The 22,701-nt window shown below is 36.7% G+C and overlaps 1 protein-coding gene across 1 annotated transcript; it reads left to right on the top strand.

Moving 5' to 3' along the window:
* Positions 1 to 19,725: 19,725 nt before the first annotated feature.
* LOC120289839 (serine/arginine repetitive matrix protein 1-like) lies at positions 19,726 to 20,856 on the top strand. The gene is made up of 2 exons (XM_039305201.1): positions 19,726 to 19,772; positions 20,160 to 20,856. The coding sequence occupies exons 1-2, from the start codon at positions 19,726 to 19,728 to the stop codon at positions 20,854 to 20,856; spliced, it is 744 nt and encodes a 247-aa protein (XP_039161135.1).
* The last annotated feature ends 1,845 nt before the right edge of the window (positions 20,857 to 22,701 follow it).

Here is a 22,701-nt window from a genome sequence, read left to right as displayed (position 1 = left end):
GAAACAAAATCTTATGTATGGTGTTACGAAGGAGTTATGATAGAAAAAATAGTGGCTCAAATGGGTATCATCCCTCTTACCAGAAATATCATGCAAGTGCAGTACATCAAAGAGTCTAAGACATCATTTTTGAGATAGTGGAAGTATGGGATTATCCCTTGACTGATAAACAAATGAACCTCTACCACTCGGGAGCCTAGGTCGATGTACTTGGAAGCTTACTTTCAAGGACTCTACTTTTGTTAATTTTAGTTACTGGAAATGAGATTGTGGATGGTTCACTTGATCTTTTGATATTGTTAATCCCGGTGTTTGCTTTCTGATGCACTTGGTTATACTAATTTATGCCAAGACCAAATTCTTTGACGTGGGAACGGAACCATATTTGCAAAAGTGTAGCCAATGCATGCGAATTTCATTTCTTACTTTGCTTAAAACGGGTGAGAGAGAGAAAAGTCTCGGCCAAAATCATGTTGGTAAAGTTCATACCACAACACACTTGTCTAAATTGATATGCAACTAATGGGTTGATTGCATTCCTAGTATGAGCAAAGATTACGAAACCAATGAACACTTAGATGAAGACTCTAGATTATTGAGTGGATAAATATTATTATTAGATTTTAGAATTTCCATCTGGCCGATTTCAATTCTCAAAAACTCGTATAATACAACTGTAGTCTCTGAATTGATGAGAAGCCTAACAAATTTAGGGATTTTTGATGCAGCAATTATCTTTTAACTGACTTTTAAATTTCGAAATTGATATATAATGTGTACAAATTGACATATGATTTGTCTAATGCTTGCATCTCCTCCATTTAAACGCCCACAAGAAGTACATAAGCAATTTTTTGCCATTTTTCTTTCTTATGCTTTTTTTCCTTTTCTCCTTTCTTATTCTTCATTTCCCTTTTCCCCGCACGATTCCACCATCGCTCTCTGCACATGCTCACATCCTTCACCACACAACATCCCACAATGAATGCTCGTGCTCCATCGCCTCGCTATCCTTGCCACCGTGGTCGACCCGCCACTCACCTAGACCATATTGCACGATCTGGCTTCCTCTCTCTCTCTCTCTCTCTCTCTCTCTCTCTCTCTCTCTCTCTCTCTCTCTGTCTCTGTCTCTGTGCAACTCAAACTTGGGGCGGTGTGGGCTCGATCTGAGGTGTGTGGCCTTGGACTTGAGTTGGCTATCTCCGGTTTGATACCACGGCAACCTCAGGGGTGAAGCCGTGGCGGCCACGACCTCAAATCCAGGGCTGTGTTGTCTAGACAGCCTAAGACCTAGGGCCTGTGGACACAATAGTTAGAGAGGCGTGATGGACAACGCGGTATAGTGGGAATGGATCAACGCGGGTTTATAAAAATTCCTTAAAATGGCATGGATCTATGCGGGTTTGTGAAGACTCCTTAAAATGGCATGTTTCCTAAGTGAAAATTCAGCACATAAATTGGTCCATGGTGCGGTGTAGCTAAATATGCATTAACCATGCTAAAATTTGGGCCAAGATAATTTAGGATGACTATGCAACAGAAAAAAAAAAATCAACTCCACCCGTTTTTTAAGCTTGGATCTTATGCGAGGGGAGCCTCAGATTGAATCACAAAAAAACATATACATTCATGTCCTATAAGGGTCAAGTATAAGTGGGAACCCTAATGGAACAAGCCTGTCAATACCCTTAGACTAATTAAAGCGATGTGATACATGGATCGGCACACGAGTTATTGGATATTTTAGGTATCTAACTAGATGAGTAAGATTGTTTTGTAAAAAGTTGAAGATTATTTATTCAATCCCCAAAGAGTGATTGAATTGTTAAGCTCTTGATTTAGATATGACAAATCCTGCATTTAGATCATAAGGTCGCATACGTAAAGAAACTTTGGGTGCTACACATGTCATTCAATTGATGGAGCCTTACCTGATGTACATGGATATGGTGATTAACAAACATTTGTAGTAATTAATTTGACTGAAAATGTCCGTATAACAATTTATTTGTTCCTCCTAGGTACATATTAACAGCATGCCTACTTATTAGCAAGCGCCTGTTCCTTTTCTTGCGCTACAGAAGGAGTTATTTGCATTTTATTATAAGATGTTATGGCTAAGTGAATGAAATAATCAAGCTAAATCGATAATTCAATATGGTTAATGTAATCAGGTTGTATTAAATGATGCCTCAAAATAAACAAAACCCATTCATGGTAGTCTAATACTCAAAATCTGGCATTTAATGCTATAGGGTAATGAGCATTTAATTTTTGGATTGAATTTACCTAAGAGATAAGGATCAATTCATTTCCTAAAACCATTTATATTTTAATAGGTACATCTATAAAATTGTTAATCCCTTGATTGCTATCCTGTTTATAGTATTTCTAATCACACATCATCCTATTTGACATATAAGTTGTCCGCCTAAATGGTATTGGTGCTAGCTAACATTCCTTAAGTTTGATTGGAATTCATTATTTTCCTTTTTTAGTATAAAAGCAGAATCCTCTACTAGTCTTAGGTAATTGTTATTGCGCAAATCAATTAAAAGTTTCAGTGCATCGTTACTGCATCAGAACTTGAACGCTCAATATTGAGACGATATTTAGCAAATGTCCTTTTTTCTTTTTTTCTTTTTTTAATTCAAGCTTTGTTACAATGGATTACGATAAGCTATGGCATTAAGTATACAAGTTCTATATACAATAATTTTATTTACTTTCTTCGATAAATAGATTGTGGATCCATGTTGCTTCCAAACCCAGTCGAATTGAATATTATTGACTTCATTATCAATATTTTAGAAGAAGAAAAAGGCACAAAAGTGCATAATTTGTTTTTCTAAATTTCACTTGCCACAACTTATTTCAAGTTTCCTTTGTAATATTAACATACCTAAGGTTCAGTACTCAATGATTTTATGGGCTTTTTACATTTATGGAAAAAAAATATATTCTAATTGTGTTAGATTCTTTTTAGCTTTTACAAAAAAAAAAATGGAAGGCTAATTAGCTCTTTTCATTACCAACCTACAAAAATACAAGAGACTTGCAATGATGTACACGTATCGGTCCAAGACAATAAATGGGCAAAATTATTTGGCTATATTTCACCGTGTTGTTTCAAATATGCACCATTTTCTTCTCTTTAGACACCATCTTCTCTCTTTCAATTGACATACCACATATCTTTCGGCTTGTAATAAGCGTAAGCTCTCGAAGGGATCTTTGAAGCAGCAAACCCTATGATGCAAACTCTTCCTCCCTCTCCAAAAGAGAAATCGCAGGACGAATCTTCTCAACTTGTGCTGTCATCTCCTTCAACAGGTGCTCCTCCCCCAAAAATGAGTAAGGTAAGTCTCGATCAACCTTCGTGCTGGGTCATTGGCCATATATTTTGTGCTTCAACCACAAAGAAATGGATTTTTTTCTAAGGCATTTTTGCAATAGAAAAATCAAAAGTGAGGAATGGTGAAAGATAAAGAATTCCAATGCTCTCTCGGGTTCTCTTTTGGTTTACATTGAGGTTAAGAGTTGAGTTGGTACAAATGATCTATCATCTAGATCTGTGCATTGATTTGACAAATTTTATATAGATTAGGACATCTATCATGTTAAAATCTAATTTTCTTATCTAAGGCGTGCAGATCTAATTGTTTGTACACTTAGTGAAACTAACGAGTAATTGTTAGTTGAATTTTACCATGAAAAATGTCTAAACACTTCTAAATATTTTGTTGACAAAGAACGAATTACATTTATAATTATTTCAATATATATGTTAACATTTTTTTTGTATTCCAGATATGTTTTATGGGTATACAGATTGTATATGTATGTGTACAAGAATATGATTTTTAAGGATGACAAAATTGAAATTGCCAATAGGTTTTTCTAATATGTATTGGAAGAATAGAAAATATATTCGTGGGTGGCAGGTTTGGGTGTATTGCATTTTACATTGATCAATGCATAAATCGTTATTCGTTACACAATAAAACGAATGGCAGTTGTTTGAAATGGCAAAACCGTTATTAACTTTTATAAGTAATCATACCGTTAGTGTTATAACGGTAAACATCATCAATACGTACGGAACTCATTTCCCTTAATTGATATTCATACTATGCAGAGTTCGCCGCTATATTGAAAGTTGATAAGCAATAAATATTGTAGCTGAGACCAAAGAATTGATTGAGAACTTGCACATTCTTTAAGATCAATAATTAAGAAAATCTACCATCATTTGGCATCAAAGAATAATGTGTAGCTAAAGTATAACTATTTAGAGAATGAACAACTTTCCAAATCGAACAAGAGAAGAAGGTGATAAGCTTTTACATAAAAAGTGAAATGAGTTTCCACCATTCAAATTCATTTGTTATTCTTTGAAACTGTGGCTCCTTCATATATTTTCCCTTTTCTTGTGCCTGTCATTCTGGAGATGTTGTTTCTCTTCATTTTATGCCACTGTTGTTATTTCTTGAATGAGTTATAGGTACTTGATATTCTCTTTCTCTCTCTTCTTCCTCTCGAAACCTAGAGGTTCCATGGAATCATTTTGGACAAAATCATGCTTTCCACATAATATGATTTGATATTCTTTTTCTTTCAGAATATGGCACTATATCTTTCTACTCATCTAGTCCTTTATCATTTTTACCGTATCTAATGAGTTTGAATTCTTGATAGAAGGAGCGGGTTCTTAAACTTTATCGAATGTGGTTGGTTTAGTGGTTTTACTTTTATTATTGAACTGTCAAGCATGAGTTGCTTAACATCTTGATAATAGTTTAACAAATGTTTGATTTCTTTGACATAATGAATATAGTTGAAGATCCTATTTCATGACATATATGTTTTACCACTTTGAACTGTTTGGCTGCTTTTAATGCTCAATATAATCGTATATGTTTATTTATTTGCTTTACTCATGCTTTGTCTTTCTCTATATTTCTCATCCGTGTAGGTCAATAGGTCACTCTCAGCTCCAGATAACGCTCCTATTTCAAAGGGATCGAATGAATCACGTGGTTCAAAAAAGCTTGACATTCCTAATCAAGGACCAAGAGATCAACTATATGCATCACTTAAGGCAGTAGTACATGTAAGTTAACTTTCTATTGAGTTTTTTAACATATAGATATTCAGTGCGAGTTTTATATTGTCCTTTGAAACTTTGTGATGTAGTCCATGACATTAACTCAATTATACAATTATATAGAATGGTTTACATTAGTAACAATGATAGTGGATGTAATGTAAATTAACTTTTTGTTAGGTCTTTTTGGATACAAGTAGTAGATGTAATTGTTTTGTGATATTTCGGGAGATAGACCACGACATAAACGCAGTTTTACAATTATAGAGTATGGTGTTTTCCAATTCACTTCTAAGAGGTTCAACACTTAGCTTTTGAATGCCAATATCTTCATGAAAAGATTGATAGAACACATGAGATAGAATGATCCACAAAATACACTGCAAGGCACTCAAAATTTCTTCATCTTGATTCTTGAAGCATATTTGATAAGCTTGATATAGTTGTGAAGGACACTCCAAAGCTTCATTTGTAAAAAGTTATAGCTACACAAGTTATGTATGAATAGAATACATATATTCCCAATTCTTTGATTTAGACAATAATTCAGAATTGTCCATGCCTTAATGATAAGATATACTAGCATTGATAATTTTTTATTGCAGAAAGTTGTATCTCAATTGAGAAGAAGTATTTTAGATCATTTGCTCAACAAGGATCCAATATCGTATCCATTATCTCAAGATAACATGGGGATAAATGTCTCAACCTTTAAGGTAATATTATTTCAATAATTTCTTTGTACATTGTTCGCATATGCATTCTTGAAGATTTGAAACAAACATTTCTTGAGTTCAAGTGCATGGTGATCAATAATCAATATATCATATTTTACTCATATTAATGCACACTTTTTATTTGTAAGAATTTGTAACCAATGCTCACAACAAATGACAAATGAGTATATCCTAAACACAGACAAATCCGTCTTCATCGGAGAAAGCAAGAACTCGAGGCAAAAGCACATTAGTAGGGGAAGAGATAGTATCTTTCTTTCTCCCACCGGATTGTCTAATTGGCACAGAATTGGACAAGGTGGTTGCTTGAACTTCTTCTTTATGTTTTTGCGTAAATGCATATAAATATCTCAATCTATATATCTAATTGTCTAACTATTTTCATTTTTATGATGCGATTATTATTTATTGATTGCAGAACATCCAACATCGGTCTTCATTTGAAGAGAGGCTGCAAGGTTGGCATATTGCATGCAGACAACGAGTAGATGGAAAATTAGACATGGTAATTATATATTAATAAAAATTCATTGTTACTGCTTTCCTTAATGCATTGATGATTAAAAAGAAGTAACGTGTATTTGATTAATTTATATGTTATCCAAAAGGATTAATAAAAAAAGTTAGTTTTTACGTTATCGTGCATTTTATTATTGAGTGTATTGAAATCTTTTCACTACCTCTTATGAGTAATAGCTTTGCACACGACTATCTTGAAATTTCTGATGGTAATCAAGATATCTTCAATCTATTATCTTTGTAGAGCTATCGTCATGGACAATTAAAAAGATTGTTCCGCTCAACTGTCGAGGTTGTCCAGTATATAATGGAAGCAATGACAGATAAGAAGACGCCAGGGAGTAATTTTCTACAGGTGAGTTACAAAAACCCTAAATAAATAAAATGCAAAATAAAGTTATATTTACTTAATGCTTAGGGTGTGATTTCATTTGGGTGACAATTTAGGAGCAAGGTCTTGCCACTACAGCGAAAGGTTTTTGAAGAGAACGAGATCTTCTGATAAGAAAGAAAAATTCCTCCAACCAAGTCATTAAAGATCTCTAGTGCAAAGAAAATTACTCTCGAGCCTATTTCGGAGGAATTGGACAACAACCTAAAGAACATCTGCAGTAGCAGTTCGGAGGCAACAGGTTTTTCCTTCTGAAGCAAATCTTACGGCATAAATATAAACATGAGTTCCTTATATCTGCTTATTTATTTGATTGTCTTTATAGAAAGCGAAGATTGGAAGAAATATTTGAAGTTCAGCAGTGATACCGAGGATGATGCATTTAGCGGTAAAAAGACTCAGTGAAAGTATCCGACAGCCAGCTCAAGCATCCATAGTTGAAGAGAAGAGCCTAAAATGACATCCACAAGTTCAGATGTTTCTTTTCGAAGATCTGATTTGATTTCATGTTAGAAATCCAAGAAAGCATACTGAGTTTATTTTCGTTCATTTCATCTGAATCGTTGGGCGATTTGAAACTTTTGTCGTTTGAACTATGAAACCTCAAGCCTTTTCTTTTTTGGGTCGAACATCAAGGTTTGTTTGCCTGCCGGGAATGGAGAAAGTGGAATGGTACTCGAGCCTTTATTTTCTTTACTTTTGTTACTGGCGACTTTTAATAGGTATTGAGAATAATTATCAGGCATGGTAATCAACGCAGGAGGCGGTGAATCTGACTAAAAATGAATTTATATGATTTCAATATAGTGATATTATAACCGAAGGGTATAAAGGTTCATGTTTTGCAGAAGCTTTCCAGCAACACTCGATTTTTCGAAACTGAATGACTCGATTGCTGGATATTGTGCCTTTTAACCATCCGACCTTTAGGGTGTCAAGAAATTGTGATTTTCTTGGATCAAGCAATAAATTCACTGGGATGTAGTCACAAGCTTTTTGGGTACCTTCAGGAACGTATCGATAGAGTTTTAACAAGATATTGCAACTTTTCGCATCAACTGTTCGTTGGCCCCGATTTGAGGGTAGCAGCGATCCCAACACTTTTATTGAAAATCAGAGTGCATTTTAATAAAGTTCAATTCACGAGCATTTGCAATGATTTAAGGTCATTTTTCAATTATTCTCCATTTTTAAGTTCATAGCCTTCACAATAGCCTTATCAATGTCACTTACCAGATAAACGCTCGTTCAAGAAGACTATCTAAGTTTTTGGGAAATGATCAATTTAAACCCTCTAATTGTTTATGCTAGATCAACATACGGGAATAGATAGATACAAAGGTTGTGACAAGAAATGCTCATTGTTTGTTAATTATGACATGAGAGATCTCTAGCTTTGCAGCCCGAACATAAAACCGTGCTCACGGTACAGTGCTGCTGGACGTCGAGAAGCCTCGAGGGATGTTGGTGGCTTAAGTGTTTGAATGCTTTGGTAGGTGTCAATCTCTTGCATTTCGTCCATCCAAAAGTCATTGCTCGGTTCCGATGCGCGTGAGGCATCGGAGGAACATTGCAATGCATATATAAGTTTATCAGAAATGCTGAAAGCAAGATGGGAACACAGATTCCTTTATTAAATCCTTCTATGTCCTCTTGAAGAACTTGTTTTTAGGTGACTGCAAACTAGTTCCACGCGGACTTTCATATAAAGAAACCCGAATGTAACAAAGAAAGAAAATCTGCCTACATCAATTGAGAGGGACCTCAGCAAGTCCACGCTCCATAATGTCTATCATGTTGATGATGAATTGCGTTTCAATATGAATAAAGGATGAAAATCTTCTATTTATTTTAGTTGACTTAAGGGTCAATTTTTTGTTTCTCATAGCTGGCGTCTACCTCAACCAAGTTATGATTTCAGGGTAATTTAAGGTTGCTGCAGAGGGATAGCAACATCGATAGGAACATGATATGTTTAGAAGTCACCGTCAACCATAGCCTCACTTTTTAATGGAATCACGTCATTATGAACAGTTTTTTTTTTGGGTCGAAATTATGAGCAGATTAATATACGTCAAAAGAGAGAAACAAAAGTGCAAAAAGAAATGTTTTTCTGATTGTTCTCGAGTATCCGAGGGAACCGAGAGGATGGTTGCCAATGAAGATGAATAAAATTATTTTGTCCCCTTAAAAGATCAACAAGAGGAATCCCATCATTTTATGTCCCTGTAGCATAGGGTAGTTCCAAATAGACTAAAAACATGCATCCTCAACCTTTAGCAGTAGATAGAACTAGGAAATGCAGGACATGCGAAAAAATCAACTTTTAAACACAAATGAATCATGGAAATGTTAGTGCTGTTCCTTCAGGTCCAGAACACAACTTTTCTCTCAAAGACCAGGCAACTCTTCAACTAAGAATTGTTCCGGCCTGTCATATTTCTCGGTCACTTCCCATTAATTTGAGTTCTCAAACTGTGTTCAAGTGCTACCGGGGGCTCTAGGGAAGTCAGATGTTGGAGATTTTCTATTAGGAAAGTGACACCAGGGGTTGAAAATTATTCAAATCGCCACCCATTGTCCTCATTCTCTAGATATATCAACTTTCCATGAGCAGATGAGTATGTCCAATTGTTATGTAGAAAATCTGCATCTGTATGTAAGAAAAGAGAGAAGAAGGCTCCCTTTTGGAACTGCTCATCAAGTTCTTAAGAAAGCATAAAATACAGTAAGAGAGCTTCAGAATCAAGACTAGACGACACAGCTTTTGCCGATACAGCAATGAGGTGCCCACATGGCTTTCTCTGGAGAAGAACAGGACTTCATGTCTGCTTATTCAATCCGTAGTCGGATAGCATGAGGACAACCTGATGCATTTGAAGATGCAAATCAGAAAGTTCCTTAACACTTTGTTTTCATTCTACTAATTACTCGAGTGACGTCTTTTGGAAATTATGTCCGTTCATGACAAAATCATCATTTGGACGAGAGATCTTTGTAAAGAGTAGTAATTATGAACTATAAAAATCCAAATGAAAGAGCGTAGAGTTCATATGGGTGGGTGAAACAGTGTTGTCTTTTTCTGTATCCTTCATTAGGTTGAAGAAAAATGCCAATACTTTTTTCAAACTCTACCATACTTGTCAACTATGAAGCATAGGGGTAAGCTTGATCCGAATTGGGTCGATCTAGCACTTAACCCAGGGATCAACCCGTATAATATTGGTCCCTAGTTTTTGGGATCAAGAACCGACCCTATTGAGCTTGGGTCCAGTTCCAAGGTCAACTCGAAACTAACCAATTATTTTTTGTTTCATTTTTTGTATTCCTTGAAAGGACAAATGTATTATTGCAAATTACATATTAATTAAAAATACGACATTAAGTAACCAAACTATTAATATCATTACCTATCAAATACAAATATAAGATAAGGTAACAAAAGAAATTTCACATTTGCAAAAAGTAACAAACCATAAAAACGAACACGTGAGGTGAGTGGCAAGGCAAGCGAACTGAGGTGAGCGAGGCCTAGGTAAGTGAAGAGGTTTTTTATGTTTTATTTTGGCCGCATTAGAGCTTAATTTCTTTCTACTTTTTAATTTACACGGCAAATTGAATTGTTAAAAGGAAGTCAAAAATGCAAAATCTGGCATTTAATGCTTTAGTCGAATGAGCATTTGGGGTTTGAATTTGAAATGCATAAGAGATAAGGATCAATGCGTGTCCTGAGACCTCTTTACATTTGACCACTTACATCCCTAAAATTTGGTAATCTCTTAAATGTTAATTCTGATTATAGTATTTCTAATCACACATCAACTGGTGCTAGTTTACATTCCTAAAATTCCTTTGGCTCTCTCTCTCTCTCTCGTGCCGCAAAAGCGCCTAAATAATTTCAAATAATCGTATTTTCCATAAATCAATTAAAAGTCACGAAAGTGGATATGTTTTTCCAAGTTTCACTTGCCCCAACTCATTTGAAGTTTCCTTTGTAATAAGTGATACACATAAGTTAGGTAAGTGTACCTAATGATTATATTTGGCTTTGCATTTATGAAAAAGGTTATAATTTAGTAGTGTTAGATTCAATTTCGCTTTTATGCGAATATGAGAGGCTAATTAGCTCTTTTTGACTACCAACTTAAGTAAATTAAATTTCATGAGATTGCATTGATGTCCATGTACTAGTGCAACAGAATAAATTGGCAAAATTGTTTGGCTCTATTTAACTGCGTTCTTTGAAATATTGACCATTTTATTCTCTACATCTATCGTCTCCTCTCTTTCAAATGGAAGACCCTAAAATGCCAACCCCACCTACCTCACCGCAAGAGCAATTCCAAGATGGATTATCTGGGGTATCATCTCCAAAGACAAGTGCAGATCAATCGAAAATGATTGAGGTATGTCTCAATTGACCTTTGTACTAGGTTATTGACCAGGTATTCGTTTTTCAAATACAAAGAAATGGATTTTTTATGGAAAAGTAAACCAAATTTTATGATTGATAATAGATAATAAAAAATAATTCCTATGCTCTCAAGCAACCTCATTTAGTTTATGATAGAGTTAAGATTTAATTGACCACAACTCCATCATCTAGATCTATGAATTGATTCTATAAACTTAACTTCTATCAAGTTAGAATCTAATTCTATTTTTCAAGTGCATGCAAATCTAAATATTTATTCTAACGATTAATTTTTGGTTGAATTTTATTTTGGAAAATTGTCCAAAAAGTCCTAAACCTATTATATGATGGCTAGTTCAGTTATAAACTTTTCAATTTTTTTTCAATTTACTCCTAAATCTTTTGAGGATTTGCAAGTCCTTCTGGCCAATTTTGGCCGAAAATTGTTTATGTGGATGATTTTTCCTTTTTATTTTAAAATTTCTGAATTTTTTTCTGAAATTTCCTTTGCTTTTTTTTGTTCTTTTTTTTTCTTCCTTCATTGAATTTCTACTTTACAGGGTTGTTAGCCATAGGCAAGGGCATCATGATTCTTGCCTATTTGATGTTGCCGGGCCCCTAATTAGCTAGTGAAGGAAAAAAGAAAAGAAAAGAAAATTGTAGAAATTTTTCAAAAAAAAATTGCAAAAGTTGTTTACGTCAGCATTAGCTGAGTCATGTAGGATGGCGGTGTTTATGTCAGTGATTTCTACCTAAAATTGATTGGAAAAATTACAATAGCATATTGTCAAAATGTTTCGACTAAATTGGCAAAATTTAAAGGTTTATGATTGAATCGACCGTTGGATTTGAGACTTTTTGGACAATTTTTCAATTTTGTTATTGTATAAACTATCTAAAAAATGTTTAAATCTTTTATTGACAAAAAAATTAAATATATATTTATATGTATCAATATGTTCATATGTCTTTGGTGCGTCCATTTTTTTTTTTTTAATGAGTATGCAGATTTATAAAATGCATGTATACCGGAATATGATTTTGCGGATGATAGAATTAAAATGGCCAATAGGTTGCTTTTGCTTATATACATTGGAAGGATAGATAATCTTGTTCTAGGGTTGGTGGTTTGAATGTACTACCCTTTACCGACCAAAAAAAAAAATGTACTACCCTTTAAATAGTTCAATTAATAAATCGTTATATGTTATTCGTTATTTGTTGGACAATAACAAAAATGACAGTTCTTTGAAATGCCAAATCTTTATTAGATTTTGTAATTAATCACATCGTAAAATTTGTCATGGTAAACATTATTAATATAGAAGGAATAATACCGGTTAAAGGAAATGAGTTCCATAAACATTAATAATGTGTACAGTCAAACCAACACCTTGAACATTAGTGTCTATTCTTCTAGTGCATAGAAATTTAGTTTCATCATGTAGAAAGATATCTAAATGCATAAGTACAATTAGATGATAATGCTCAAATAGTGAGAATCATATATTAGGGTAATATAATGAATATAGTTCAAGATCCTGTTTTTTTCCGTTTCGAATCATTGGGTAGCATTTAATGATTAACATAGTTTATATGCTTTGATAATTTTTTTACTCATATCCTATACTTTTCTACCTCTTTCATCCTTGTAGGTTAATTGGTTAGTCTCCACTATAAACAAGTCTCGTGTTATGATTGGATCGAATGAAGCATGTGGTTCAAAAAAACAAGACATTCCGAATCAAGGAGGAGAACCCGACCGAGTGTATACAGCACTTAGAGCAATAGTCAATGTAAGTTATAACTTTCTATAAAGTTATTTTTTGGATATGAATATCTTGTAAGGTTTATTTTGTTCTTTGATATTTTGTGAGATAGACTATGACACAAATGCAATTTTTTTTTTTTCTATTATAGAGTATGTTTTTTCAATTTTTCTTTTATGAGGTTCAATCCTTAGTTTTTGAATGCGGAAGTCTTCACAAAAAGATTGACATAGTATAGCATTGTGATGCACATGCCTCCTTCATCTTGATTTTTGAAGTATATTTGATAAACTTGGATGTATATATGAAGTGTGCAACTAGATTTCATTTGGAAAAAGTTACAACTACATGATCTATGTATAAATATAGTGCATATGTTCACAATTGTTTGACTTTGACTATAAGTCATAAATATTCCATTCTCTAATAATAAGGTATAATACTGATGATTCGTGATTGTAGGAAGTTGCTTCACAATTGAGAAAAAATTCAGATGAGGTGCTTGATCCAGATTCGATATCGTATTGTATACCGGAACATTATGGCGGGATAAATGCATCGAATATCGAGGTAATTTTTATTTCGATGATTTTTTATACATTGTTCACATATGCGTTGTGAAGATTTGAACAACATTTCTGAGTTGGAGTGAATATTGATTGATAAATGACATATGATTAAATCCTAGGCACAATCAAGTCCATCTTCAGCCAAAGCCAAAACTAGGGCTAAAAGCACGCTAGTTGGGGAAGAGATTGTATCTTTTGTACTACCTCTGGATTGTCAAATTGGGACAGACTCGAGCAAGGTGGCTTCTAGAATTTCTTCTCTATGTTTTTACATTTAAATTCACATCAATATCTCAATTTATATATCTATATTTTTAGAGTTCATTCATTTTTGTGATGTTGCTATTAACTATTGGTTGCAGAATATCCAACATCAATCTTCATGAGAAGAGAGGCTTCAAGAGTGGCATATTGAATGCAGATGACGTGCAAATGGAAAATTAGATTTGGTAATTGCATATTCAAAACTTTTGTTGATTCTGCTTTCCTTAATAGTATCAAAGTTTCGAAAGAAGTACTGTATATTCGAGTGATTTGTTATCTTTTAGACATTGCAAGTAGATCAAATGAATTATCTAGTAATGTATGTTGGCATAAAGGATTGAGAAATATCTTACTTTTACTTTGTTGCGACCAATTTTTTCGAGTGTGAACCACCTAGGGTTTGGCTAATGGATTGTTAAGCCTAGACTTAACTCGGGCTCTCCCAAACCCATACCAATTCGCGACTTTCGGTTCAAGTTCTTAACATGCAAATTTTTTAATTAGGAGTCGCCACTAATCTATTTTTGGTGGGTTGATTAGAAACCCAAGTAAAGTAACGGGAGATTTACTTTACTCCTACGAACAGAGATTTATGAATTTGGGGACTTGGTTACGTTAGAATTCTCTAACGCCCTTTCGGTACCTTTCTTTTTATTTTAAAAATGTTTGGCAAGCAGTTTGGATTGATTTTAAATCTATTTATCTAACATGTGAGGTGATCATACAGTACGTAAACCACAAATTTAACACCCAAATAAACAATAAATAAATTGCAAAAACTTACCTCCAAGCAACGAAAGCATATGCAATATTAAATTAAAATCAACATTAACAACCCTAGATATGGTTTCTAATTAACACGCAATTTTGTTTTGTTTTCACTTAATTAATGAAAATCATGCAATATTAATTAAATGACCTAATTCTAATTACATGTAATTTTTAATTAAATGGGCCTAGCAAAAATACTAAATGACATGCATCTCAATGAATCTAACCCTAATGACGTGCATATGACAATTTTTTCCTAAAAGAATGCATTTTATCCTAAATAATAAAACTAATTTAACCTATGACACTTTTTTTGTATTTTTCAAGAAATTCGAAATTAGGTGAAATGTGCAAATTACCTAATTAGATTAAGATCCTATTTAATTTATATTAGGAATTAGGTTGAGCCAAATCCTAATTTAAACTAAAATATTCTCTTAACCTAGATAATGCTAAAATGCAATCTATTTAATAAAATACCTAAACCTATGGTAAATTAAGAAAAATATCATCTAAAATTAAACTAAATGCAATTTTCCCTAATATGCTATGACGTGCAAAAGATGCCCTATTTTTACATGACATATGCATAATGACTTTTTTTGTGTTTTTCCCTTTTTCCCCTTTTTAAATTTCGAAATTAATAATTGCCAAATAATTAAACATGCAATCCAAGTTTTAAAGAAAACTAGCAACCTAAATTAATTGATTTGATTTTTTTTTTTTTGAAAATTCGAAATAAAATGCCTATTATGAGCATGCAAACCCTAAAACTACATTTTTTGATTTTTTTTTGAAAGAAAATTAATTTAAGTAACACCACAGCAAATCAAGCCATATTGATACCCAAATCGATGAACCATATTTCGCGCATGAGATCGGGTTGGCTAATCGGTGCGAGTCGGATTTCGAGCAAAAAAATGGTCGACAATCACTAATTTCAAGGCAATTTCATATCATGGAATTTCAATTTCACATTAAAGGAATAATTACACTAAAAAGATAAAATAAAATAGCAAAAATAATAAAACAAAAATAAGATAAAGAAAATACCTAAATTTTCTTTTGCTTTTCTCTTTTTTTCTTTTTTTTTTTTTCTGAAAAAAAAAAAAAATCTGGTGGTTGGTCCGGCGAGGGAGATCGCCGGCTAGGGTTCCGGCGAGGCTCCGGAGGATGGCGTGACGGCGGCGCGGCACTAGGAGCTTCGGGGATCGGCGCGGCGGCGTCGCGGGTCTGGCTGGGTGCGGGCGTCGCGGGCGAGGCAGCAGGGAGCGTCGCGGGCGGCACGGCGGGATCGGCGAGCAGCGTCGCGGGCGGAGCAGGAGGTTCGGATCTCCTGGCGTCGGTCACGAGCGGGACGGAGAGCAACCCCGGGTCGTCAGGTCGCTGGATCCGTGGCGTCGGGTCAGCACAGCGAAACCGGCGGGCGGCGTCGCGGGTGTAGCAGGGGCGTCGTCGGATCTGAGTGTGGGCGGAAAGGGCCGTGTGGCGAGGAGTTCCGGCGGTGAAGCTCGGGGGTCGGCGCTCGGATCTGGGCCGGCTACCGTCAAGGGCCGCGAGCAGTGAATGAGGAGGCAGGGGCCGCGAGCCGACTCGGGATCTGCTGGGTCACTAGTTGCAGGCAGATCGAGGGCGAGATCGGCAGCGGAGCAGCAGATCGGGGAGCTGGGGCGCTGCAAATCGGCGACGGCGAAGGCGGCGTCGGGGCGGCGCGAGCTTCGAGCGTCGGGGCTGCAGAGGCTGAGCGACGACGGCGGGACTGGCGCCGGCGTTCACGGACGGAGGCCGGCGGCGGTGAGCAGCAGCGGCGCCGGCTGCTCTTCGGGGAAGATGAACAGTAGCCGATTAGGGTTTCGGCTACTTTTTTTTTTTTTTTTAGAAAAATCTTTCTCAGCTTTTCGAAATTTCACTCTAAAAAAAATCTACCTTTCACCTATTTTGCTCTCAAAATTTGCCCGAAAAATCCCCCTCTTTCCGTACATCATCACACATTTTATATGGTGAAAAATTGAATCCTTATTACATATTTCGTTTCCAATTTTGCTCGTGCAATATTCTCTTTTGCTTTTTCCGCATATCCATCCAAAAAGTTCCCTTTTTGCACAAAATACACCCTAGTGTATATTACTTAAAAATATGAAAAGCTTGAACGGAATATGTGAAAAATCTTCCCTTCACCGGTAGCCTAAAATAAAATAAAACAAAAAATGAAAATAAAATGTTTCTAAACTATATGCCATGTGTTTTTTTTTATTTAGCAAAAATTAACCCCAAAAATTTAGGTGTCAACATACTTTATCACCTATTTTATTATTAAGTGTACTCAAACGTTCTTTACACCTTTTGATGAGTAATAGCTTTGCCCATGATTTTTGGGAATTTATCTGATAAAGAAGCTAACAAAATCTACTATCTTTGCAGTTCTATCATCATGGACAGTCAAGTAGGATGTTTCGCTCAACTATTGAGGTTGTTGAGTTTATAATAGAGGCTTTGATTACTAAGGAGACATCAGGGAATGATTCTGTACAAGTGAGTTATCAAAACCCTAAATAAGTAAAATGTCAACTAGTTATTTTTTATTTAGTGACACTTCAATTGGGTGCCAATTCAGGAGCAAGGTCCTAGTACTGCATCAAAAGGTTCATTGAAGAGAAATATGTCTTCCAAGAAAGAAGAAATTCCTCCATCCAAGTTACTTAAGATCTTTAATGCAGAGAAGTTTCGGAATGCTCAACTTAAAACTAGCAGAAGTGTTGACTATATGTCACGACCTAATTTTCGCGGGTTCACCACCTAAAACTAGGTTAATGGATTGTTAAGCCTAAACTTAACTCGGGCTCTCCCAAGCCTATACCAAATCGCGGCTTAGGTTTAAATTCTTAACATGCAAATGATTTTTAATCAGGAGTCGCCACTAATCTATTTTTGGTGGGTCGATTAGAAACTCAAGTAAAGTAACGGGAGATTTACTTTACTCCTACGAACCAGAGATTTATGAGTTCGGGGACTTGGTTACACTAGACTATCCTAGTGCCCTTTCGGTACATTTTTATTTCATTTTAAAAAAAAATGTTTGGCAATTGAATTGATTTTAATTTAACTTCCTAACATGTGAGGTGATCATACATGTGCGCATATACCAATTTAACACTCAAGAAAGCAATTAAATATTGCAAAACATACCTAGGAACAGCGAAAGCATCGCATTGTTAAATCGGAATTCACACGCAGCTGACCCTAGATATGATTTCTAATTTATACGCAATTTCAATTTTGTTCTCACTTTATTTAATGAAAATCATGACTTATGCAATGCATGTTAATAATCTAATATGACATGGCAGCATGACCTAAACTATATGATATGAAGAAATGCAATAATTAAATGCAATCTAAATGACCTAATTCTAATGACATGCAATGCGATGCAATGACATACAAAATTATTTAAACTAAGATGACATGCCGCATATAATTTAGCACACGAGTTATATATCATGCGACATTTATTAAATGATTTAGTCTAATGACGAGGAAGTTCTAATTAAATGAACCTAATAAAAACTAAATGACGTGCATTTGATATTTCTATTTAAAAATGCAAAAATGATCTAGCTAGATTAAAATTCTATCTAATTTAAACTAAGGATTAAGTCACATTAAATCCTAATTTAAACTAAGATATTATCTTAATCTAACATGTAATTGATCTAATATGCAATGACTGCGGAGCAAGCCTAATTCTACATGACATATGCATGATATTTTTTATCTTTTATTTTTATTAAAAAATTCAAAATTTAAAATTGTCATGTAATTAAACATGCAACTAAAATCCTAAATTAATGCATTTTTTTTATATTTTTCGAACTAAAATCCCTATCCTAGATATGCAAGATAACAAGAAACAAACTGAATTTTAATTCAAATATTTTTTTAGATTTTTTTAGTGATTTTCCAAAATAAGCAATTATCGCTAAACATTAAATCTAAACAATCAAGATATGCAATCAAATAAAGGATCAAAATAATCGAAAAAATAACATGTTGTCTCACGGAGTTAAATTAACGATTATCCTAATCCTAATTATCACGACAAATGGTTCAAAATAACTAAAAAATCTGATCCGAATTCTTACGGATCAAATTAATAATTATATTGATTCAGTACTTAAAAACTATCAACAAACCCCAAAAATTAATGTAATTAAAAAAATAACCCGGCATCTTACGGGTCAAATTAATAATTACAATAAGTTTAGGGATAACTCTTGTGGATAATGCCTACAAGATTCATAAAGTGAACATTGGGATCCAATTAAGTAAATAACTAAAGAATGTAAACAAAATAAAGTAAAATAAATGAAAAAATAAAAACAACCTAATTGATTTTGCTTTTTCTGTTGTTTTTCCTTTTCTTCTGAGCAAGGCAGCACGTGGTGGCCGGTCCGGTGAGGAGTCGCCGGCGTGAGGGGATGATCGTCAGAGCTCCGGCGAGAGGAAAACAGCAGCAAGCGATCGGCGAAGAGGTGAATCGAAGGTAGCTTCGCGAACGGGGGCGCTGCAGGGGCGTCGGCTCGGCGTCCGGTGGGGCGAGGAGGTGGCAGGGACAGAGCACCGGCGTGCAGGCGTCGATCCGGTAGGGGCTGCGTCGCGGCTGAGGAGGAGGCGCGGCGGCGTCGGTGAGGGGCGTCGCGGGCAGTGAGCAACGCGGGTTTTGCTTGGCTTCGGGGCGGCGAGCAACGTGGGTCGGCAGGTTTCGGACAGAGCAGCAGTGACAGGTCGGATCGAGCGGCGCGGGGACGGAGGCCGAGGAGGTCCGGCAACTGCTGCAGGTAGCGTCGAACTTCGGTAATGCTGCTGGACGTCGGTGCTGACTGGGGGGAGATACGGCACGAGCAGCAGAGGAGGCGCGGGCCGGTGCGGGTGCAGCGGTTGGTGGTTGCAGCAGCGTTGTCGTGGTGTGGGCGCGGCGTCGGAACAGACGCGTCGCGGGTGGAGGCTCTGCAGGGGAGACGGCAGAGGCGAACGGCGGGAGTCGTCGGGGCTCGTGCGGAGGAAGATCCAGGCGTCGGACGGGACTGGCTTCGAGCTCCAGGCGGCGCGGCGTCGTCGCAGCGAGCTTCGTGGGGAGACCGCTGAAGCGGCTGTGGCGAACACACGGTGGCGGAAGCCTCGCGGATGGAAGTTGCAGAGGAGGAGCAGCGATTTGGGGAAGATGATGAACAGTAGGGGTCAAATCACCTCTTTACTTTTCTCCTCTCTCTCTCTCTCACGTCACTCTCCCTCTTCCTTCGCTTTTCTGCAGAAGCTTTTTGCTTTTTTCTTTTCTCTTCTTTCCTTTTAACCTCCACGGAGGAGCTTCTTTTAAAACAATTCAGAAAAAGTGAAAGGGGAGAGAAGCCATCCGTGGAGGTTAAAAGGAAAGAAGAGAAAAGAAAAAGCAAAAAGCTTCTGCAGAAAAGCGAAGGAAGAGGGAGAGTGACGTGAGAGAGAGAGAGAGGAGAAAAGTAAAGAGGTGATTTGACCCCTACTGTTCATCATCTTCCCCAAATCGCTGCTCCTCCTCTGCAACTTCCATCCGCGAGGCTTCCGCCACCGTGTGTTCGCCACAGCCGCTTCAGCGGTCTCCCCACGAAGCTCGCTGCGACGACGCCGCGCCGCCTGGAGCTCGAAGCCAGTCCCGTCCGACGCCTGGATCTTCCTCCGCACGAGCCCCGACGACTCCCGCCGTTCGCCTCTGCCGTCTCCCTGCAGAGCCTCCACCCGCGACGCGTCTGTTCCGACGCCGCGCCCACACCACGACAACGCTGCTGCAACCACCAACCGCTGCACCCGCACCGGCCCGCGCCTCCTCTGCTGCTCGTGCCGTATCTCCCCCCAGTCAGCACCGACGTCCAGCAGCACTACCGAAGTTCGACGCTACCCGCAGCAGTTGCCGGACCTCCTCGGCCTCCGTCCCCGCGCCGCTCGATCCGACCTGTCACTGCTGCTCTGTCCAAAACCAGGCAGACCCGCGCTGCTCGCTTCCCCGACGTCCTGCCGACCCACGTTGCTCGCCACCCCGAAGCCAAGCAAACCCGCGTTGCTCACTGCCCGCGATGCCCCTCACCGACGCCGCCGCGCCTCCTCCTCAGCCGCGACGCAGCCCCTACCGGATCGACGCCTGCACGCCGGTGCTCTGTCCCTGCCACCTCCTCGCCCCACCGGACGCCGAGCCGACGCCCCTGCAGCGCCCCCGTTCGCGAAGCTACCTTCGATTCACCTCTTCGCCGATCGCTTGCTGCTGTTTTCCTCTCGCCGGAGCTCTGACGATCATCCCCTCACGCCGGCGACTCCTCACCGGACCGGCCACCACGTGCTGCCTTGCTCAGAAGAAAAGGAAAAACAACAGAAAAAGCAAAATCAATTAGGTTGTTTTTATTTTTTCATTTATTTTACTTTATTTTGTTTACATTCTTTAGTTATTTACTTAATTGGATCCCAATGTTCACTTTATGAATCTTGTAGGCATTATCCACAAGAGTTATCCCTAAACTTATTGTAATTATTAATTTGACCCGTAAGATGCCGGGTTATTTTTTTTAATTACATTAATTTTTGGGGTTTGTTGATAGTTTTTAAGTACGAATCAATATAATTATTAATTTGATCCGTAAGAATTCGGATCAGATTTTTAGTTATTTTGAACCATTTGTCGTGATAATTAGGATTAGGATAATCGTTAATTTAACTCGTGAGACAACATGTTATTTTTTCGATTATTTTGATCCTTTATTTGATTGCATATCTTGATTGTTTAGATTTAATGTTTAGTTGATAATTGCTTATTTTGGAAAATCACTAAAAAAATCTAAAAATATTTGAATTAAAATTCAGTTTGTTTCTTGTTATCTTGCATATCTAGGATAGGGATTTTAGTTCGAAAAATAAAAAAAATGCATTAATTTAGGATTTTAGTTGCATGTTTAATTACATGACAATTTTAAATTTTGAATTTTTTAATAAAAAATAAAAGATAAAAATATCATGCATATGTCATGTAGAATTAGGGCTTGCTCCGCAGGTCATTGCATATTAGATCAATTACATGTTAGATTAAGATAATATCTTAGTTTAAATTAGGATTTAATGTGACTTAATCCTTAGTTTAAATTAGATAGAATTTTAATCTAGCTAGATCATTTTCGCATTTTTAAATAGAAATATCAAATGCACGTCATTTAGTTTTTATTAGGTTCATTTAATTAGAACTTCCTCGTCATTAGACTAAATCATTTAATAAATGTCGCATGATATATAACTCGCGTGCTAAATTATATGCGGCATGTCATCTTAGTTTAAATAATTTTGTATGTCATTGCATCGCATTGCATGTCATTAGAATTAGGTCATTTAGATTGCATTTAATTATTGCATTTCTTCATGTCATATAGTTTAGGTCATGCTGCCATGTCATATTAGATTATTAACATGCATTGCATAAGTCATGATTTTCATTAAATAAAGTGAGAACAAAAATTGAAATTGCGTGTAAATTAGAAATCATATCTAGGGCACTGATGTGAATTCGATTTAACAATGCAGATGCTTTCGTTGCTCCTAGGTATGTTTTGCAATATTTAATTGCTTTCTTGAGTGTTAAATTGGTGGTATGCGCACATGTATGATCACCTCACATGTTAGGAAGTTAAATTAAAATCAATTCAATTGCCAAACATTTTTTTTTTAAAATGAAATAAAAGGTACCGAAAGGGCACTAGGATAGTCTAGTGTAACCAAGTCCCCGAACTCATAAATCTCTGGTTCGTAGGAGTAAAGTAAATCTCCCGTTACTTTACTTGGGTTTCTAATCGACCCACCAAAAATAGATTAGTGGCGACTCCTGATTAAAAATCATTTGCATGTTAAGAATTTAAACCTAAACCGCGATTTGATATGGGCTTGGGAGAGCCCGAGTTAAGTTTAGGTTTAACAATCCATTAACCTAGTTTTAGGTGGTGAACCCGCGAAAATTAGGTCATGACACTATACCAGTGTTGAAAACACAAATTCAGAAGAGACAGCCATATGGGTGTCAGTTATCGTGCCAAAGGCACGCTTATTGGCCATTACCAATCGAGCATCCAACACGAGGCTTAAGAAGAGGCCTAACTT

The sequence above is a fragment of the Eucalyptus grandis genome, chromosome 11 (genome assembly GCF_016545825.1).
Source record: "Eucalyptus grandis isolate ANBG69807.140 chromosome 11, ASM1654582v1, whole genome shotgun sequence".
NCBI lineage: Eukaryota > Viridiplantae > Streptophyta > Magnoliopsida > Myrtales > Myrtaceae > Eucalyptus > Eucalyptus grandis.
The sequence above is the reverse complement of the archived record's forward strand: the minus strand, read 5'-3'. Positions and strand labels throughout refer to the sequence as shown.

What these genes read in the sequence shown, in the direction of transcription:
- LOC120289839 (XM_039305201.1), top strand. Translation starts at nt 19,726, where the DNA reads ATGGAAGTTGCAGAGGAGGAGCAGCGATTTGGGGAAGATGATGAACA. An exon ending in TTTGGGGAAGATGATGAACA is followed by an intron (nt 19,773 to 20,159) that starts GTAGGGGTCAAA and finishes TGTTCGCCACAG; the next exon opens with CCGCTTCAGCGGTCTCCCCA.